Here is a 21903-nt window from a genome sequence, read left to right on the forward strand (position 1 = left end):
TCATGACCAAATGAATTGTTTTATATATCTCTATATATATATATATCTTAGTGCACCTAGAAATCCTTTGCTCCTCTTTGAATAGTGCAATGAGATCTTTTAAATCCATATTAGAAAGCAGATAGGGCTTTGGTTTAACATCTTGTCCAAAAAATAGCATAACGCATGTACTCTCAGTACAGCACAACCAAGATTTCTGTGTTCAAGAAAGTGTAGGATTTGAACCCAGAATCTTGTGAATCACAAGAGAATGTGTTCCCAAGAAAGTTATGGTTTAAAAAGAGGATGAATAACAGACTCCAGTTGCAGTATTCAATTTGTCTCGAATAGAAATAAGAGGCATTTAACTGCCAACATATATAATTGTTTAAAATTGCGTACAAATACTGCTTCAGATCAGTTTTAAGCATAATACATTTCTTTTTATTAAAATATCTGTAACAGATTTTGAAAAATCATGGTAATTAGAGCAGTCTGACCCATGTACAAAATTAAATTTCCTAAAGACTGTTTAAATTAGAGGTGTTCCAACTCTAGACAATGCAGTACTGAGTTAAATATAAAGTTGAATAGCTGACCATTCTCCAAGGTCAACCTGGTTTCTGAAAGCATAGTTAGAGGTGGTACGACTGCCACATTATATAACATGTCATTGGGTGTTGCATTGTTAGTGGACATCAAAAATAATTACTACCGCATTCACTTGCTTTGGTTGAACATTTAGTGCAAGCAACAATTTCAGAACAAACGTCAATAGACATGACATTAGACTAGTTTAAAATAACCATTAGTGCTTGGTCCATTTTTATATAATTTACTTTTAACTGTGGAAACTTTTGACGCAGACACCAAGGCAAAAGCCTTCATTAATTTTGTTTTACAACTGTGCAAATACAGGTTCATAATTTTATGAATTCATTTTAATATGCTTCTATTCCAAGCACCAGTACAAACTGCATCAGGACCTTGCATGCAACATGGAACCCCCAATTTGCATAGGGTACTGAGGGATGTGGTTTCAGCACTTGCCTGGGCATTCATTCTAAAATGGTTCCTGCTAGCCAAAGTGGAGGAAAATTGGCCTTTTGGAGCTTCAAATTCATTTACATTTACAAATTTCACACAAGATACAAGCTGCTAAATCTCTGGATATTTGGCTAAGATAGTTCAGCTATGGTATGGTAGGTTAAAGTAACTTCAACCAGTTTTGTTCATAATTATGACCTCATCAGACTCGTGAATGTTTTACATTTTAAAGCATACCTAGCACATATCGACATTACCTAGAAGTTAAAAATTGTTTTTTTAAAATATCACTTCTATAATTAACCATACCTGTCTGCGCAGGTCCCTTGTCTTTTTTGTCATTTTATCAATCGCAGCATTCAGTGCATCACCCCTTTCTTTTCGACCAGCCTGAAAATAAAAATGAAGTTTAATATTGCATATATTGTGGCATCAATTTGCAAGTTGGGAGAGGGAGTTGTGGCACTGAGTGCAACTATGGAAATTACATGTGATAGTTAACTGGAACAGTTCAGTACTTGTGAATTTTCAATAATCATTTTAAAACGCATGAACTAGAACCATATGACAATAAGATTCATTCGTGATGGGTTTAAGTTCAGGATAACTGTACAAATTTGAAGTTACACAATCCTTAAAATCTGGAATGCCCAATTAAAACCGAAAACATTGCAATGCAAAACACCTGTCTTTTTCCAAACATACACACTTCAAATTAAAACCCTCCAATTTCAAACAACACACTTGGAATCCTTTGTTATTTCAAGTTTCAATAACTAAAAATATCTGACCAATTCATTTAACAGAAATGCAGAAACAGCTTCAGTTATCCTTTTTCTAATGCAGTATATTCCAAGTATAGATTTTCTCCCCTCTACCTCCTGCTGTCCTTACCATACACTTTAAAGATGCAATTTAATAGGAATTTATTCAGAAAACAACTTTTCTAGTTAATCTTTCTGCTCACCCAAATACCTCAAATATGCATATTTTGAATGAATACTTCATGGATAATGTTCACCACCACCACCACATGTGAGTGATGGGCTGGTTAGCACACAGCTAAATCGCTGGCTTTGAAAGCAGACCAAGGCAGGTCAGCAGCACAGTTCAATTCCCGTACCAGCCTCCCGAACAGGCGCCGGAATGTGGCGACTAGGGGCTTTTCACAGTAACTTCATTGAAGCCTGCTTGTGACAATAAGCTATTTTCATTTCATAATCTAGTGGAATCATCTGACTGTTATATAACCTGTCCACTATGTTCATGCAGTGAAGGTGAAAAATAACCCCAGTTTCTGGTAACTAATTAATGTCTAAGAACAGAGCATACAGAATTGCACCACTGAACAGCTAGATTATTCACTTCATATTGTTGCATTCCATAATAGTATTTTGTATTGTCAATTATCCAAAACTGAAAATGCAATCAACTTCAAAACTTTTGAAAAATCCCATGAAATAAGAGTTTTCAAAACCATATTAGTTTTCTGAGCATTGTCTACATTTAAAATAAGCAAAGTAAACTGCAAACCAAATTAGAAGAGCAGAGAAAACCACTGAACATAGTCCTTTAAACTGCTGCGACATGTTTATAGCCATGTCAACAAAATGTCAAACTTCTGTCCAACGAGCTCAAAGAAATGACTTATAGAAAAAACTTCCAGCATAAGAGATATTCCAAACCAAACCATTATTTGAAAAAACTAATTACACATCAATTTAAAGGGTGATAATTATGTCTGTATAATACTTACACAAAATGAAGTACTAGATTTTTCTAAATAATGAACCCTATTTTTTGATAAATAATAAAAGCAGAAATTATAATATCTCAAGTTCAATATTGAAGATTTACAGATGTCAAAATGTATAAAATAAGAGTGGCATTGTTATTTTAAACAGCGATACAACTCCATGCACGAATGCTGCCTTGACTGGTATTCTATACTTGTACATCACTGCTACACCTTTGGGAATCATATTTTTGTACATATATGCTACATTCATGTTTGTAATCTCAAACATTTTACTTATTCACTAGCAGCCCAAAATAAATACCAATGAATGAGATCAAAATATCAAGTGAATAGTTCGGAACATTTTAAAATTAAAATCTTGGAGTGAAAAGCATGAATAATATTTTCCAACTTATTTGTTTCAAATCCAGTCAGCTTTGTCAAGAGTTGCACTACGTTCCTTTGAAATGAAAGGGAATATTCAATTTCCTATATGTCCTCTTTTCAGGGGTATGTTTAAAAATAATTTTATAATAATTTATCAGATGTGTACTTGAGTTTACTTGTGAATGAATGTTACATTTAAACTAAAAACTTACAAATTTGAAGTTATAGTGAGCAGCAGCCATATTTGTGGCATGGAAATGTGAGTTGTAATTCTTGCCAGCAATTTCCGAATTGAAGTGTGCTGTTGAGAAATTGTTTCTGCCCACAAGCAGGGAGGAAAATCTTGTGCAAAGTTTTCTGGGTCATTCCTGTACTCCGCCTAGTGGCCGTAATATTTGAGCACATCAGCTCATTGCTTTTTACATCAAAAAGAGTGCAAAAGACACTTAGGAAGGGAGGGGCAAGCAGAAATTCAATTATTCTTTGGTCAGGAATGCAAGTATAATTCTACATGAACACATTTTGTTCAACAGGAAAATGACTTTTTTCTATGGAACTTCACTCAAAAATATTGTTGGCTATTCAATACATGACTGGTGTGAGCTGTTGAACAACTTCCACACAACATGGCCATCATGTTTCTCAACAGGACAAAATAAACTTCAAGATGAGTGCTTCGTTTGCAAACCACCAAAATAACTGCAATATTATGAAGCCTTCATTTAAGTTTAAAAGTATATTTTTAATATTTGAAGCACCAATAAGGCATTTTTTGCCAATAAAAGACTCCGTGTCAGCAAACAAAACTGGAAACATAGTCTGGGGTGAATTACACCAATATGAAACAGATACTGCTACCAAAGCAATATCTTGTGCATGTGGACACATTTATATCTGCAAAAGATGGCTTATATATTCATATGTCGAGACGAGAATATATCCAGATTCCATCCATAATTGGTCATATACACGTGAATTTGGAGAGGTATTTTACAAATCTTTGAAACAAACAGGCAACAGCGAAATTAGTGCAAATTTCAATTTCTTATAAAAAAAAACAAACAGCAGCTGGGTAACAAGCCATCTCGGAAGTCACAATAAACTGCTAATCAAGAGACAGCTTGAATGGTGCCATTCTCTCTGCCCATTTATCCTCTTGTCCAAAATGAGTAGCAGGCCCAAGGGCCATTACGTCAGCCTCTATTTAAGAGGCCTGTTCTTGCTAGCTCAGCAAGCCTAACAACTGAGCAAATCGAGACAGTAGATGGATAGAAACTCATCCCATTGGTAGAAGGATTGAGAATTTGAGGACACAGATTTATAGTGATGTGGTGGAAGCAGATTCAATTATGGCTTTCACAATAGAATTGAATAGCACCTGAAGGGAAAAATCTTACAGGACTGTAGGAATTGACAGGGGGTTGTGAGATTAGTTTGGTTGCTCTTGCAGAAAGCGGGCATAGATGCTGAATGGCATCTTTCTTTGCTGTAAACATTCAACAATTCTATGAAATTCCAGCAATCACAAAACAGTTTACAGATCATACAACTAGAAGAGAAAGGGGGAATTATTTAAATATTTACAGCAGACCTACAGGAATAAATCAAAATTAAAATGATCGAATAATCCAGATTACTTCCTATAAATCTGTCAATTACCATAGTGAATACGAATAATGTTGACCGCTTTTGATTAAATTAAATGGATCCCTTCAGCATCACACTTCACAATTATGAAATGAAGATGAGATTAAATTCATCTGCCACCCCATTAGTACTTCTCAGATTATTAATTTCATAACTGTTGCATAGCAACACAATTCCGGTTTTGCTATTTTAAAAGAGGTTTTATTCCTTGCCACTAATTTAAAATACTAGTTATTTTCTTAATACAGTTATTTTCTTTAATGGAAATTATACAAAGAAAAATACTTTTGCTTGAAGTGAAAAATACTTTTGCTTTAAGTGAAAATTAATTGAACTGATCTGAACAAGAAGCTGTCCATGTTTCCATATCACCTGATAAGTTAATACTCTGTTTATTGCTTCCTTTCATATATCTCTACTGCCCAATATAAAAGACCTCCAGTAATCTGTATTTCTACCTGTAGGACCTTCCTTGAGAGTTAAATCATTTGATCAACATGCCGAGTCGTGGGTGGGGGTCGGCGGGGGCGGGCAGAGTGGGGTCGGCGGGGGCGGGCAGAGTGGGGTCGGCGGGGGCGGGCAGAGTGGGGTCGGCGGGGGCGGGCAGAGTGGGGTCGGCGGGGGCGGGCAGAGTGGGGTCGGCGGGGGCGGGCAGAGTGGGGTCGGCGGGGGCGGGCAGAGTGGGGTCGGCGGGGGCGGGCAGAGTGGGGCCGGCGGGGGCGGGCAGAGTGGGGCCGGCGGGGGCGGGCAGAGTGGGGCCGGCGGGGGCGGGCAGAGTGGGGCCGGCGGGGGCGGGCAGAGTGGGGCCGGCGGGGGCGGGCAGAGTGGGGCCGGCGGGGGCGGGCAGAGTGGGGCCGGCGGGGGCGGGCAGAGTGGGGCCGGCGGGGGCGGGCAGAGTGGGGCCGGCGGGGGCGGGCAGAGTGGGGCCGGCGGGGGCGGGCAGAGTGGGGCCGGCGGGGGCGGGCAGAGTGGGGCCGGCGGGGGCGGGCAGAGTGGGGCCGGCGGGGGCGGGCAGAGTGGGGCCGGCGGGGGCGGGCAGAGTGGGGCCGGCGGGGGCGGGCAGAGTGGGGCCGGCGGGGGCGGGCAGAGTGGGGCCGGCGGGGGCGGGCAGAGTGGGGCCGGCGGGGGCGGGCAGAGTGGGGCCGGCGGGGGCGGGCAGAGTGGGGCCGGCGGGGGCGGGCAGAGTGGGGCCGGCGGGGGCGGGCAGAGTGGGGCCGGCGGGGGCGGGCAGAGTGGGGCCGGCGGGGGCGGGCAGAGTGGGGCCGGCGGGGGCGGGCAGAGTGGGGCCGGCGGGGGCGGGCAGAGTGGGGCCGGCGGGGGCGGGCAGAGTGGGGCCGGCGGGGGCGGGCAGAGTGGGGCCGGCGGGGGCGGGCAGAGTGGGGCCGGCGGGGGCGGGCAGAGTGGGGCCGGCGGGGGCGGGCAGAGTGGGGCCGGCGGGGGCGGGCAGAGTGGGGCCGGCGGGGGCGGGCAGAGTGGGGCCGGCGGGGGCGGGCAGAGTGGGGCCGGCGGGGGCGGGCAGAGTGGGGCCGGCGGGGGCGGGCAGAGTGGGGCCGGCGGGGGCGGGCAGAGTGGGGCCGGCGGGGGCGGGCAGAGTGGGGCCGGCGGGGGCGGGCAGAGTGGGGCCGGCGGGGGCGGGCAGAGTGGGGCCGGCGGGGGCGGGCAGAGTGGGGCCGGCGGGGGCGGGCAGAGTGGGGCCGGCGGGGGCGGGCAGAGTGGGGCCGGCGGGGGCGGGCAGAGTGGGGCCGGCGGGGGCGGGCAGAGTGGGGCCGGCGGGGGCGGGCAGAGTGGGGCCGGCGGGGGCGGGCAGAGTGGGGCCGGCGGGGGCGGGCAGAGTGGGGCCGGCGGGGGCGGGCAGAGTGGGGCCGGCGGGGGCGGGCAGAGTGGGGCCGGCGGGGGCGGGCAGAGTGGGGCCGGCGGAGGCGGGCAGAGTGGGGCCGGCGGGGGCGGGCAGAGTGGGGCCGGCGGGGGCGGGCAGAGTGGGGCCGGCGGGGGCGGGCAGAGTGGGGCCGGCGGGGGCGGGCAGAGTGGGGCCGGGCAGAGTGGGGCCGGCGGGGGCGGGCAGAGTGGGGCCGGCGGGGGCGGGCAGAGTGGGGCCGGCGGGGGCGGGCAGAGTGGGGCCGGCGGGGGCGGGCAGAGTGGGGCCGGCGGGGGCGGCAGAGTGGGGTCGGCGGGGGCGGCAGAGTGGGGTCGGCGGGGGCGGCAGAGTGGGGTCGGCGGGGGCGACAGAGTGGGGTCGGCGGGGGCGACAGAGTGGGGTCGGCGGGGGCGACAGAGTGGGGTCGGCGGGGGCGGGCAGAGGCGGCAGAGTGGGGTCGGCGGGGGCGTCAGAGTGGGGCCGGCGGGGGCGGCAGAGTGGGGTCGGCGGGGGCGTCAGAGTGGGGTCGGCGGGGGCGACAGAGTGGGGTCGGCGGGGGCGACAGAGTGGGGTCGGCGGGGGCGACAGAGTGGGGTCGGCGGGGGCAACAGAGTGGGGTCGGCGGGGGCGACAGAGTGGGGTCGGCGGGGGCGACAGAGTGGGGTCGGCGTGGGCGGGCAGAGTGGGGTCGGCGTGGGCGGGCAGAGTGGGGTCGGCGTGGGCGGGCAGAGTGGGGTCGGCGTGGGCGGGCAGAGTGGGGCCGGCGGGGGCGAGAGTGGGGTCGGCGGGGGCGACAGAGTGGGGTCGGCGGGGGCGGGCAGAGGCGGCAGAGTGGGGTCGGCGGGGGCGTCAGAGTGGGGCCGGCGGGGGCGGCAGAGTGGGGTCGGCGGGGGCGTCAGAGTGGGGTCGGCGGGGGCGACAAAGTGGGGTCGGCGGGGGCGACAGAGTGGGGTCGGCGGGGGGCGGCAGAGTGGGGTCGGCGGGGGCGGCAGAGTGGGGTCGGCGGGGGGCGACAGAGTGGGGTCGGCGTGGGCGGGCAGAGTGGGGTCGGCGTGGGCGGGCAGAGTGGGGTCGGCGTGGGCGGGCAGAGTGGGGTCGGCGTGGGCGGGCAGAGTGGGGCCGGCGGGGGGCGAGAGTGGGGTCGGCGGGGGCGACAGAGTGGGGTCGGCGGGGGCGACAGAGTGGGGTCGGCGGGGGCGGGCAGAGGCGGCAGAGTGGGGTCGGCGGGGGCGTCAGAGTGGGGCCGGCGGGGGCGGCAGAGTGGGGTCGGCGGGGGCGTCAGAGTGGGGTCGGCGGGGGCGACAGAGTGGGGTCGGCGGGGGCGACAGAGTGGGGTCGGCGGGGGCAACAGAGTGGGGTCGGCGGGGGCAACAGAGTGGGGTCGGCGGGGGCGACAGAGTGGGGTCGGCGTGGGCGGGCAGAGTGGGGTCGGCGTGGGCGGGCAGAGTGGGGTCGGCGTGGGCGGGCAGAGTGGGGTCGGCGTGGGCGGGCAGAGTGGGGCCGGCGGGGGCGAGAGTGGGGTCGGCGGGGGCGACAGAGTGGGGTCGGCGGGAGAGTCAGATCGGCGGGTTCACTTTGGTCATGAGAATTCAAAATGCTGAATATTTTTTTTAAAAGCTGAAGAATTTGCAAGTTCAAAGAGACCAAGGTGTGTTTGTACAAGGAAAACACAAGTTAGCTTGCAGGTGCAGGAAGCAATTTGTAAGGCAAATGCATGTTGGCCTTCACTACAAGGGAATTTCAGTGCCTGAATTAAGGAGGCTTGCAAAACTTGTACAGGGTTTTGGTGCAACTGCGTCAGTACAGGATGCAGTTTTGGTCTCCACATTTTAAAGGATATACTTGCAGGCTATTCATGAAGGCCCGCCTTCCCAACCTTGCCCCTCGCCTGAGGCGTGGTGATCCTCTGGTTAAATCACCACCAGTCAGCTCTCCCCCTCAAAGGGAAAGGCAGCCTATGATCATCTGAGACTATTGTTTCCATTGGTCGGGAAAACATGGGGCCAATCATTTAGAGCTGAGATGTGGAGAAATTACGTCACTAAAAGGGTTATGAATCGTTAGAATTCTCTCCCCAAGGGGTTGTAGATGTTCCATCATTGGTTATATTTAACATTGGGATAGACATATTTTTTGTCTCAAGAGAATTAAGGGATTTAAGGAGGAAGATTAAAGCCCAACATCGGCCATGATCGTTCTGAATGGCGGAGCAGACACGATGGACCATGTGGTCTACTCCGATTCCTATTTCTATGTCAAGTTCAAGGTGGTATGCAACAAATTATTATAGACCAACAAGTAAAAGTTAGACATTCAAATGTCAGGCAGAGAATTTCTGCTATTAAAGTTTTCTCTTCAAACCAAATCAATTTAATCTCACCGTGATTGCAATCACACATACAATATGAAGATTTACAGATCTTTAAATTGCAGTTAATAGTTTTCTCTTTGGTCCTAGGTCAACTAGGGACTAATTTTAAAGATTAATTCCCCACTGTAAAGACAAGAAACAGCTAATTCCCTAATTTTGATCAGGAACTGTTCACTGCAATGCTCAGTACAGCAAGATAGTGCAACAGAAGAAGTATCACTACTGAATCATATAAACACCTACACTGAAATGGGTGAGAGGTGAAGGGCAGAAGACGCTTCAGATGAGAGGTGAATAAAGAAGAAAGCAGACTGAGTGTCACAAATTAGGAAGCTGAAGATAAACAATGTTCTCGCGTAAAATGATTTTCACCCATTGATATTTGTGAAGTTGACTAAAATTTTAAATCATCTTATTCACAATGTTTAAAGTTCATTGTATAGGAAAGCATACCAATGGATTGGAAAGTTCCCCAAAAAATCCCCACTTATAGAAAAAGGCAAAGGCTAAACAAAAATGTCTAAATTCTGAGTTTTGTTTTTAAAATTTTTCCAATTAAAAAAATTTAGAGTACCTTTTTTCCAATTAAGGGGCAATTTAGCAGCCAATTCACCTACCCCGCACATCTTCTTGAGTTGTGGGGGTGCGACCCACGCAGACATGGGCAGATTGTGCAGACTCTACATGCACAGTGACCCGGGCCCGGGATTGAACCAGAGTCCTTGGCGCCGTGAAGCAGCAGTGCCAACCACTGCACCACCGGAGTTTCAGAACAATTTTCTGCACAAGTGTGCAAGGCTTTGGGTGGCTTTGGCCCCCATATTAAAAAAAACATTTAAAATTAATGGAGGAAACCAAGGTGAGGACTATGAGGACTATGAGGACGATTCCTGAAAGTCAGAGCATAAGTCCCAAGGAAAGATAGTCCCCCTGACAACTTTACATTCTGAAAAGGATGGCAGAATGGAGTGAGGAGACAAAATGATCATTCACATTTTCTTCTGTGGAGTATAGGATTCAAGATTAATACTACTTTAAATTAAAGATACAAAAAGTAATCTGCAAAGTATAGTTTAAATTTACTACTTTATAATGAAAACAGCAACACAATTGTGGGGCAGATTACCAGTCGGCACAAAAAGATATAGGTTGCATTAAACGTTAGTTCCAGAAAGTTGGAAAACCGATGGTTGGTTTGGAAGGCTAAGCCACAACGGTCTACTCCTATCCAAAACACTACCATATTAAAAGCATTTTTTTAAAAAAGTGTGGTTTAATTCTTCAGTCACTGGTGGAGAAAAATTAATGTATTTTTCTTTGATAATATAGTAGTGCTGGTGATTTTGGTATTAGTGTTGTATACATGTGCCCCGGCAGCAAGAAATAACAATTTAAGCCCCAGCAGCAAGGTATAACAATCCCGCCTATCCCAAGATACCATATATTTTGCTTAAGGGCAAGTTGAATACTCAGCCTGCTTCTATAGGTAAGTGATGTGGTTAATGTACCTTGCTAGTCTGTACAGATCTTCTAGTCAGTGCAGAAAGCCCATGAACAAAAAAAAGTTGTGATCGTGACTTTTAAAAACAGCTAATTTTTACGAGTATTCTGAAATTTAATTTCATTTGGACAGACTGCAAGTAAGAAATCCTCCAATCCAAAGGGAGCATTTCTTTAATACAATCTAATGTGTCCTTTCTTTCTGCAAATCATCACTATTTTTCTTATTTTACTTAGATCTCCCCCATCTCCTTGGCCCAATTCTTATCCAACTAACCTCGTCCTAGAGTATCCAAAAAAAAAAGGGCACTCACAACCAGCCTAGTCTACTAGCTAACAATGGTTTAGAAATGGAAACTCCAGAAAGTGTAAATTAATAAAATTCATCAAATGCATTGGTATTGTGTCATCACTTCACTGGTCATGGTTCAATATACCCAACGGAACATTCTAGATTAGGGCAGTATGCCCAGTCACTTAATTATATGCACTGGTGAGTTTATGTTTGTTACTGTACTATTTGAATTAATACCAAATAAAATTATTTCTGTCAAGATGTTGACTTTAAAATATAACCAGTTATAAACACTGAACATTACTAGAGAGTAATTATCTAGAGGAGTTAGTAACAACATGTTGCTTAAGAAAGGTTCAAAACATCATTTTGAAGACTTTCATCCCTAGACGACTGATTTATGGGGTCACAATGTCTTTGACCAAATCTACAAGTTAGCAATGTTTACTGTTGCATAACTATTCAATAAGAAGGTGAATGTCAAATGGGAAAAACACAAATACCATTATCAATAAGTATACTATCAGTGGTCAAAAGCAGTATGAGCTAATTTAACCATGGATTCATGATGTTAACGACTAAGAGACAAAGAAATGCATTACCACTACAATTTTACATATAAATTGCTGAGTCATTGAAAACATTGTTATTGCAGGATCAAGGTAAATACAGTAGACTGGTCTGAAGCAATTTATCTAATGTTGCAGCTTGTTACACATTATGTCAATGAAGCAGCTTTACAGATAAGGGAGACACACTCAAAACCCAAAGCAGTTGAGTTTGTCTTCCAAAATGCATAGTCCAGTCCGATTATGTTACAAAAAGAACAGATTGAGGAAAATATATGACTGGGAACTTTACTTCCTCCTGAATATAGCAATATTGATGCTCTTCAAGAGTCACAATTTGAACTCAAAGAGTAAAGACAATACTTCAGAGAAGTGACCAAAACCCAAGCTATGCAAAATTAGCTCTGAATTACAATTGTGTTAAAGTTATTTTCAATCATCTCTCCAGAAACATTACTGCCCCAAATACTCATCTCAGTCTAATTATAGTTATTTATGGGAATAGCATCATGCACTATTACTACATTTGTCAGTATCTGCCACATATTAATTTGTGCTGTTAAACTGGGGAGTATAGTGAAGTATCTATACTCGAAGGCTGTCAACTACGAACAGTATAAATTCAATTTACAATGACTTCAGGGCTACATTGTGGGCAGCCCAGCAAAAGGAGAGCAAGACACTGAACTGTAAATTTGATAGTACGAAGTCTTACAACACCAGGTTAAAGTCCAACAGGTTTGTTTCGATGTCACTAGCTTTCGGAGCGCTGCTCCTTCCTCAGGTGAACGAAGAGGTATGTTCCAGAAACACATATATAGACAAATTCAAAGATGCCAAACAATGCTTGGAATGCGACCATTAGCAGGTGATGAACCCTTTAGAGGTGGGGTAACCCCAGGTTAAAGAGGTGTGAATTGTATCAAGCCAGGACAGTTGGTAGGATTTCGCAGGCCAGATGGTGGGGGATGAATGTAATGCGACATGAATCCCAGGTCCCGGTTGAGGCCGCACTCATGTGTGCGGAACTTGGCTATAAGTTTCTGCTCGGCGATTCTGCGTTGTCGCGCGTCCTGAAGGCCGCCTTGGAGAACGCTTACCCGGAGATCAGAGGCTGAATGCCCTTGACTGCTGAAGTGTTCCCCGACTGGAAGGGAACATTCCTGCCTGGTGATTGTTGCGCGATGTCCGTTCATTCGTTGTCGCAGCGTCTGCATGGTCTCGCCAATGTACCACGCTTCGGGACATCCTTTTCTGCAGCGTATGAGGTAGACAACGTCGGCCGACTCGCACGAGTATGTACCTGGTGGGTGGTGTTCTCACGTGTAATAGTGGTATCCATGTCGATGATCTGGCACGTCTTGCAGAGATTGCCATGGCAGGGTTGTGTGGTGTCGTGGTCACTGTTCTGAAGACTGGGTAGTTTGCTGCAAACAATGGTTTGTTTGAGGTTGCGCGGTTGTATGAAGGCAAGTAGTGGGGGTGTGGGGATGACCTTGGCAAGATGTTCATCGTCATCAATGACGTGTTGAAGGCTGTGAAGAAGATGACGTAGTTTCTCCGCTCCGGGGAAGTACTGGACGACGAAGGGTATTCTGTCGGTTGATGACGATGAACATCTTGCCAAGGTCATCCCCACACCCCCACTACTTGCCTTCAAACAACCGCGCAACCTCAAACAAACCATTGTTTGCAGCAAACTACCCAGTCTTCAGAACAGTGACCACGACACCACACAACCCTGCCATGGCAATCTCTGCAAGGCGTGCCAGATCATCGACATGGATACCACTATTACACGTGAGAACACCACCCACCAGGTACGCGGAACATACTCGTGCGACTCGGGCAGCGTTGTCTACCTCATACGCTGCAGGAAAGGATGTCCCGAAGCGTGGTACATTGGCGAGACCATGCAGACGCTGCGGCAACGAATGAACGGACATCGCGCAACAATCACCAGGCAGGAATGTTCCCTTCCAGTCGGGGAACATTCAGCAGTCAAGGGCATTCAGCCTCTGATCTCTGCGGTGGTAAGCGTTCTCCAAGGCGGCCTTCAGGACGCGCGACAACGCAGAATCGCCGAGCAGAAACTTATAGCCAAGTTCCGCACATGAGTGCGGCCTCAACCGGGACCTGGGATTCATGTCGCATTACATTCATCCCCCACCATCTGGCCTGCGAAATCCTACCAACTGTCCTGGCTTAATACAATTCACACCTCTTTAACCTGGGGTTACCCCATCTCTGGATCTGTAAAGATTTCATCACCTGCTAATGCTCGCATTCCAAGCATTGTTTGGCATCTTTGAATTTGTCTATATATGTGTTTCTGGAACAGACCTCTTCATTCACCTGAGGAAGGAGCAGCGCTCCGAAAGCTAGTTACATCGAAACAAACCTGTTGGACTTTAACCTGTTGTAAGACTTCGTACTGTGCTCACCCCAGTCCAACGCCGGCATCTCCACATCATGTAAATTTGATGGTAACAAAGCCTACTGAAGTGTAACTGTACCTCTGAAGTTTATGAATGACATCTGCACAAATAAATAGCAATGTCCATTCTAGAAGAAAATTAAATTAACTCAAGGATCAATTTCATAATATAGCACACTAACTCAAGCTTAACTGTTAAGAAATACTAGCTAGAATACACAGGGACCTTCTGATATGCATTAATAGCAAGATGCACTATGTGAGAGTTTTGCACAGGCACAATGGTGTTGAAATGACACCTGCAACTTTAAAGCAACCACACATGCAAATCGCATGCATCACATTCAGATTTAATTTATATTCTGTTGTTGGTACACAGAGATCAGATACACCTGGAAATCTGGCACAGACAATTATTGCCTTGTTTCCAGGTTGTCTCTCATCATATGACAATCTTAAAGAAAATGAGCTTGAGCTCCAATTAAACAAAACATCCATTTGAAATGTTCATTTAAAATTTGTTTGGAAATGAGAATCCAAGAATATAAATATATTAATAACATTTCATGAAACTGCAATAAGTAAACATTTGGCCTCTGCTTGAAATAACATAATTCAAACATGACCAAGGTGTGCAAATTACATCAGACTCCCTTCACTCAGCTCACAGTCGATTCTGTTGTATAAGAAAGTTGCACACAAACACATGCTTACACCAAAAGACAGCAAGTGTTAACACATGGTTTTCAATGGTATTTGCATAAATAAGAATATGAGAAACCACAAAAAATTCCAAAGCTTAAACATTTTAAGTATAATTACTTTACATTCAATTGCTGCTTTTAACTGGGGCTCCAAGACCCAATTGGAATTGCAATGTAAAATATGTTCATAAAATTAACTACCTATACTACCATCTGTCAGTTCAGTACGCACAAATGCTGCAAATACCTTCTTGCATACTACTTTATGATCTGGGTTCTATGCTAGCCTGATAAAAAATCTGCCCAGTGCTGCAGTCAATGTTTAGTGGCACTGTGCAGCACTGCATTGCTAACACTGCAAGTAAGATCACATCTTTTACCAGGAATTCTGCTGGTGTTCTTATACATTTAGGCTTTTGCTTCCGAAAAACGTTGCTGCACAGAAATTATTTCATACTGGGATAGCTTCAAACGTTCAAAACTCAACTCGCGGTACAAAGTGGAAGACTTTATTGTTCATCCTACATCACAATGGGAAATCCTCAACAAAATCATGCATCCAAAATGTTTGTTGCAAAATGAGTACAACTCTGTTCTGCCTGAATCCTTGGTCATTTCCAAAAGCCTTTGTTTCATGTCACAATTAAAATACCAGGATCACAATGAGAAATGGGGTAAGAACCCAATCTGACCAATAAAACAAAATGCTGCCAATAAAGGTAGAAAATTCTGGAAACATGCAAAACGTCAGGCAGCATTTGGGGAGATGAACAAGTGGGTTCAAATCGATGACCTTCCATCAGAACCCTTTTAAGGGGGGGGTTTTAAGGGGGGCCAGTTCTGGTTTTTAAAATGGCTAACCAAAGACTGTTTGCTGTTTCGATTTATAGACTACATGACTGCTTAATTTCTAGCACAAGTCTGAATATTCTCGGGTGACAATTTTTCCCATTATTTAGTTGATTTTCTGAAGGGCGTCAAATTTGCTCAAGTCATGTTGATGGGACACAACGATAAGCTTGTTCTCCAATTAGTTTCTCCAAGTCAGTATGATTTCATGTGCACCTCATGCCCCTTCCATCAGACTGTGATATTAGCGGTTGAAATTGAGATGGTTTTAAGTGGGTATGCAGCCACTTTAAATTTGTAAAACAAAAATCCCTTTCCAATTTCTATGCATGGCTAGGTAGCCATGTGTCCCTGTTCACAATTTTCAACATATTGCCCTTAAATTAGCAAAAGAGCTATGCACCCTCCCCCGAAACTTGCTCTGGTGCTTATGTTTGAATTACCAATGAAAGTCTTCCTTCAATACTAAGCATTTTACAAAATTATTATGTTGGTTATAAATTTTTCTTGGAACTTTAAAAAGAAACTAATAAGCAAAATTAATGGCGAAGAAAGATTTTGCATTTAACTGGAGACAGTTACCCAAGAATCAAACAAACTAAAGCTAGATGGTGAAATTCTCTCAAATAGGTGTTGGCAAGATTTCTAGGTATTGTTACAGTGAAAACCCAACTCTACTTTTCTGCACTTTAAACGTGATTGCCGTGGAATCCCTACAGTGCAGGAAGCCATTTGGCCCATGCAATCTGGACCAAGCCTCTGAAAGAGCATTCCACACAGGCCCAGTTCCCTCAGCCTATCACCATAACCCAATCTAATCTGCACATTTTTGGATTGTGGGAAGAAACTGGAGCACCCGGAGGAAACCCACGGAGAAACTGGGAGAATTGCAAACTCCAAGCAGTCGCCCAAGACTGAATTTGAACCTGGGTTTCTGGCAGCAGAGCTAACCACTGTGCCATCCAGAGATTCATATTGTTCCCCACAAAATCAAACTTTCAAAGGTTCTTTACAGCGAGCTACTCAAGTGTTTTAAGTATAGTCACTGTTGTAATGCAGAGAAAAACAGCAGTTAATTTGGACACAGCAGAGTACACAAACAGCAATGAGATAAATGACCAGATAATCTATTTTTTGATGGTATTGGTTGAGATAAATATCATTCAATACACCAGAAGAACAGCCCTGTTCTTTTTCAAAGTTTTATGGTCTTGTCTATGTTCATCCGACAAGACACAAGTGCAGTACTTTACCCCTCACAATGCAGCACTTCCTCAGTCCTCCACTAGTGTGTCAAATTATGATCTCATGTTACTGGGGTAGGGTGCAAACCCACGACCTTCAAACTCAAGAGTGTGAAAACCGAGCCAAGACCAACATTTTTTACTTTAAACATACATTTGAAAAGTCAATAAACAATGTTTATTGAGATGTTTTTTAAAAAATAGGAAAAGCCAACTTTTTTGTTCAAAATACTTCAGAATTTAAAAATTGAATCAATTACGACTTTGTGCCGCTGCCAATGTCCTAAACTCTAAAATGTTCTGAATATACTTGTCTGCCTCCCTCTCCTTTTAAGATATTCCTTAAAACTTACTCTGACCAAGCTTTCAGTAACCTGTCCCAATTTCTCCACATATGGCTCAGTGTCAAATTTTCTTTAAAGTGCTTTTTGCTAAAGTGCTTATAAATAAAAGTATGTGTTGTTTGTTGTGTAGGAAAGGATTCCTTTAAAGCTGTTTTGTGTCCAACTAATTATTACAGGTCACAAGAGGTATACTTTTCAAGAACATGATTACTTTAAATAAACACAGTTTATCATTATAGGAAAGGGTTGTATTTTAACCATAGGGCAGTATGCTTGATGTAGTCTCCATGAATTTCAACAATGCCTTTGACAAGGTCTCATGTGACACTGGTTAGGAAAGTAAAAGTCCACAGTACCCAAGCGAAAGTGGCAAGTTGAATCCAAAACTAACTCAAGTGACAGAATTCAAAAGATAAGACATGATAAGCCAATGGCCTCCTTCTGTGAAGTAAATGTTCTGTTTTTTTTAAATTTAGAGTACCCACGTCTTTTTCCCCCCAATTAAGGGGCAATTTAGCATGGCCAATTGACATACTCAGCACATAGTTTTGGATTGTGGGGTCGAGACCCATGCAGACACAGGGAGAATGTACAAACTCCACACGGTCAGTGACCCCGGGGCCAGGATCGAATCCGTCCTCGGCGCCGTGAGACAGCAGTGCTAACCACTGCACCACCGTGCTGCCCAATTTTCTATGTTTCTACAACACAAGACTTCAATTGTTAAAAGCTTTACATGCCAACAGATTGAATCCATTTTGGAGAAGAAGAGCTAAAATTGATACAAATATGTTCTATGAACTTGGTCATTGGTCGATCCCGAAACATGATTTTGAATCGTAACTTTCAGGTGTTCTGGTGTTCATCCAGTCCATTCATTATGTAGCTCAGCCTAGAAAATGTGGTTTGTTCTGTGTTACTTCAGCCCAGCTACGACACAGTAGAGACACCACAATTGACTTTAACATCTTTTGAGTTGGGGAGATCAAAGAAAAGTAAATATCAGCCAGAGTTCCTGATAACTATGCAGTGAATCTTTGCTGAAAGTGAACTTGTTGTTATTAGGATTGGGCAAGATTAGGTTTGGCTGTGATGCTGTTTGTGGTCTAACTCCCTACCATGGCTACACACATGACTATGATCAATAGAAACACATACGGTCTTAAACCCCAACATACATTTAGCCGACAGAACATACAAACACAAGTAGTTTCTTTTACAAAATAGAACAAACATTTATCAGTCTGCCTCTTCAAAATACAGACTTAAAAGCCAAAATCTTGCATGGGTCCACCTTAAAAGCATTTGGCCTCAATCTTTCCAATATTTCAAAACTGATATATATTAAGATTACAAGGAGAGAGTAAACTCCAATTTAATGAAACCGGATAAAAATGTATTCCACACAATAATTCTTCATTCTATCACTGATCTTTAGGAATATTTATCTGCAATTAGGAAAGCACCCATAGATTAAAAATATGGGAAAATTGTAGAACTAAACTTCTATTCAATTTTATATTCAGATCAGGTAATGTAAACTTGAAAATGACATTTTTAGTGACAGTTATTTTATTTTTCAGATTAGCCATTTGCTTCCTGGGGGTTTATTTTTTTAAAAATAGTACAACAGGAACAATCATCAATAAGGATCGGCTGTAATTCCATTGATAGACATGACACTAGACAAATATTATATCCAGTACTCCCCCTTTTATTTATTAGTCATTTTCGATGCTTCAGTGTCTGTTTCATCCAATTTGCAGACTGCATGCAGCATGAAGCTCATCATCATGCTACTGAAAAGCCTGAAAACATTGCACGTCACAAGCTTACGCCAGCCTGCCACCAATCTGCAAGTCTGCGCTCTTGCAGCACCAGCACAGCTCTCCTTTCCAAAGAAGCTTTCAGTCAATGTATTCGCACCGCTAGCTGGTCTCTGCACAAGTACTTCATTACCATCAACAAGTTAAGGATAGGACCACCAGCTGTGCAGACGAAGGTTTGGACTTCATTAAGCAATTGAATGGACAAGTGAAGGAAATGTTTGTTTTCATTCATTCTCAAGAAAAAAATCTATAGTTCTAAGCCAGTGGAAATCAAAGCAGGGCAAGGGCAAAGCTTTGGGAGGAAACGTTACAGCTGGGATAGGTGAAGATTTGTTATGGCATTTTTCTTTTTGCTTCCAACTGGAATACTCGCCATTGTCTTATGTGAAAGGAAATAGAAATCCTTTTTGTGTCGCGTCTTTTCAAAAGCTGCCTCTTCCACTGGAACTTCTTTCCAGCTCACTGCTCGAGGAGTCTGAACAGAAGGATAGTTGAATGCAGTCTCCAATGTGCGGAAAAGAATGGGTAAGTGTTTGCTTTTGAAATAGGATTTTGAAAACCCAGATGGGAGGGGAACAGACGGGCTGCAGGGATGGAGGGGGAAGGAGGAGCAAATTACTTAGCTCGTTGAAAACATATTGAATGTTTCCCCCCTTTTGAAAACAAAATCACGTTTGACAATTCTATCATCGTTAGCTGCAACAGCTTTTGTGGGGGAGGGGGATGAAACACCTAAATCACACTATATGATGGACTGTTTAGGCTAGAAACCTAAATGAATTTCATTTGATTGCCACCTACAGGTTTGCATTCGAAGTGGCCATTGGGGGGGCCAACAACGGTGGCATTGTATGTGATGAGCATATTGTTAAAAATGCTGCCTGCCTCAGGCACAGCTTGTCCACAAAAATGCAGATGTGAGGAGCTGCTCTTTTACTGTGATTCCCAAGGTTTTCAAGGAGTACCCGATAATGTCTCCCACGGGTCTATAGGCTTGTCGCTCAGGCACAATAGTTTTGTTGAACTGCAAAATGATCAGTTTACAAGCTACAGCCAACTTACGTGGCTTTATTTAGATCACAACCAGATTTCTGTTATTCAAGTGGATGCCTTCCAAGGACTATATAAACTCAAAGAATTAATCCTCAGCTACAATAGGATTGTGCGACTGGCGAATACTACATTCAGCCAACTGATTAACTTGCAGAATCTGGACCTGTCATTTAATCAAATTACTTCTCTGCAACCAGAGCAATTCCACAGCTTACGGAAACTTCAGACACTGCACTTACGTTCAAATTCACTAAGGACCATTCCTATAAGGGTTTTCTGGGACTGCCGAAGCCTGGAGTTTTTGGATATAAGCAACAATCGCTTGCGAAGTCTGGCTCGTAATGGTTTTGCAGGATTAATCAAACTCAAGGAGCTTCACTTGGAGCACAACCAGCTGACAAAGATTAATTTTGCTCATTTCCCTCGACTAATCAGTCTCCAAACACTATTTTTACAATGGAACAAAATTAGTATCCTGTTATGTGGAATGGAATGGACTTGGGACACACTGGAAAAGCTCGACGCAACTGGAAATGAAATTAGAACAATTGAGCCTCATGTTTTCCTTACAATGCCGAACCTAAAGGTACTTCTGATGGATTCAAACAAGCTCACCGCACTGGATGGCCAGGTTGTTAACTCGTGGAAATCTCTAACCCACATCGGTCTTTCTAGTAACATGTGGGTTTGTAACAAAAATATTTGTGCCCTGGCCACCTGGCTAAGCAATTTCCAAGGTCGGTGGGAGAACTCAATGGTTTGTGCTAGCCCAGAGCACACACAAGGCGAGGACATATTAGATGCTGTTCATGGATTTCAAATCTGCAGCAATCTTTCAGCAACCACCACACAAATAACCACTGGCTATACAGACTCTACACAGCAATCAGAAACTACTGAATACGGAACAGAATTAATGTCTACCGACTCTGGTTCAGAGGATACTGAAAATCCAACTATAGAAACATCTGCTGAAGACTTCCTTGAGCCCGATAATACTGTCTTTACGCACAGGATAATAACTGGAACAATGGCTCTATTGTTCTCTTTTTTCCTCATTATCCTGGTGGTGTACATTTCACGGAAATGCTGCCCCCCTACCCTAAGACGAATAAGGCATTGCTCCATGATGCAACATCGGAGGCAAATTCGCCACCAAGCCAGGCAGCCCATGGCAGATTTATCTACACAAGTACCCTATAATGAATATGAGCCCACCCACGAGGAAGGTGCACTGGTGATCATAAATGGTTATGGACAATGCAAATGTCAGCAGCTGCCTTATAAAGAATGTGAAGTATAAATTACTGAGCTCATGTAACCAACATACAGTTTAAGAAATGGGAAATCTGTGAGTAAAATGCTTTCAACTTTTAACTACAGAATTGAACTTTAATATTTTTTATTTGCAGAATAAAGTTACCAAAATTCTGGCACTGGCTCTCTTACTCTAAATTGTAACCAATGCTGCAAATGAAAATAAGCCTAGATTTCTCAATCTGGATATGCATCATGCCATGAGCCAAATTTATTTTTGTAATAACTATTTTCTTTGTCGGTGGAATAAATTACTTGAGTAATAGTTTCACAACACAAATAGTTTTTAAAAAAACTTTAGAAAAATAATTCCTTTAGCTATGCTAAGTGAGTTAGACAGTCTGTCACTAAAGATCAAATATTCAATTGTCTCATGTCCTTGGCATCCACCTCTTCACAAAAGATGAAAAGACCTTTAGATAAACCAGCTACTGTAAGTTATTAAATTATAGGCTATTTTGAAATCATGGTCAAATCATGGTATTATAAGGTCGCAATCAGAAGGAATTAATGGTGAGCTATTTTTTTTTTTTTTTTAATCAAAACAGGGTAAGTGAAGTTTTTGCTCGATTAGATCAGCACGCTTTACAATTAAGTACATTAAGACGGTGAACAGATAACTCTGCTTTCAAAGAATGTGTTTGTGAAATCCACTCAATTGTACAATAAATTTTGTTCAACCTTGAATAAAAAGATACATTTAAAAAGGTCAAATACCCTGACCCAGGGATCATAAAA

General features: G+C 44.4%; 2 protein-coding genes across 2 annotated transcripts in view; one reads left to right on the forward strand and one right to left on the reverse strand.

Moving 5' to 3' along the window:
• The window catches only part of ctnna1 (catenin (cadherin-associated protein), alpha 1), a 199192-nt gene that overhangs the window by 50952 nt on the left and 126337 nt on the right, over positions 1-21903 (reverse strand). Inside the window, exon 8 of the mRNA XM_072512062.1 lies at positions 1336-1416. Within this exon, the coding sequence (XP_072368163.1) occupies positions 1336-1416 (81 nt within the window). The remainder of the gene's footprint in view (positions 1-1335; positions 1417-21903) is intronic.
• On the forward strand, positions 18827-21281 carry lrrtm2 (leucine rich repeat transmembrane neuronal 2). The gene is made up of 2 exons (XM_072512061.1): positions 18827-19320; positions 19599-21281. Exons 1-2 carry the CDS (start codon positions 19317-19319, stop codon positions 21149-21151), a joined length of 1557 nt encoding a protein of 518 aa, XP_072368162.1. The 5' UTR covers positions 18827-19316; the 3' UTR covers positions 21152-21281.

This window comes from Scyliorhinus torazame, chromosome 7 (genome assembly GCF_047496885.1).
Source record: "Scyliorhinus torazame isolate Kashiwa2021f chromosome 7, sScyTor2.1, whole genome shotgun sequence".
NCBI lineage: Eukaryota > Metazoa > Chordata > Chondrichthyes > Carcharhiniformes > Scyliorhinidae > Scyliorhinus > Scyliorhinus torazame.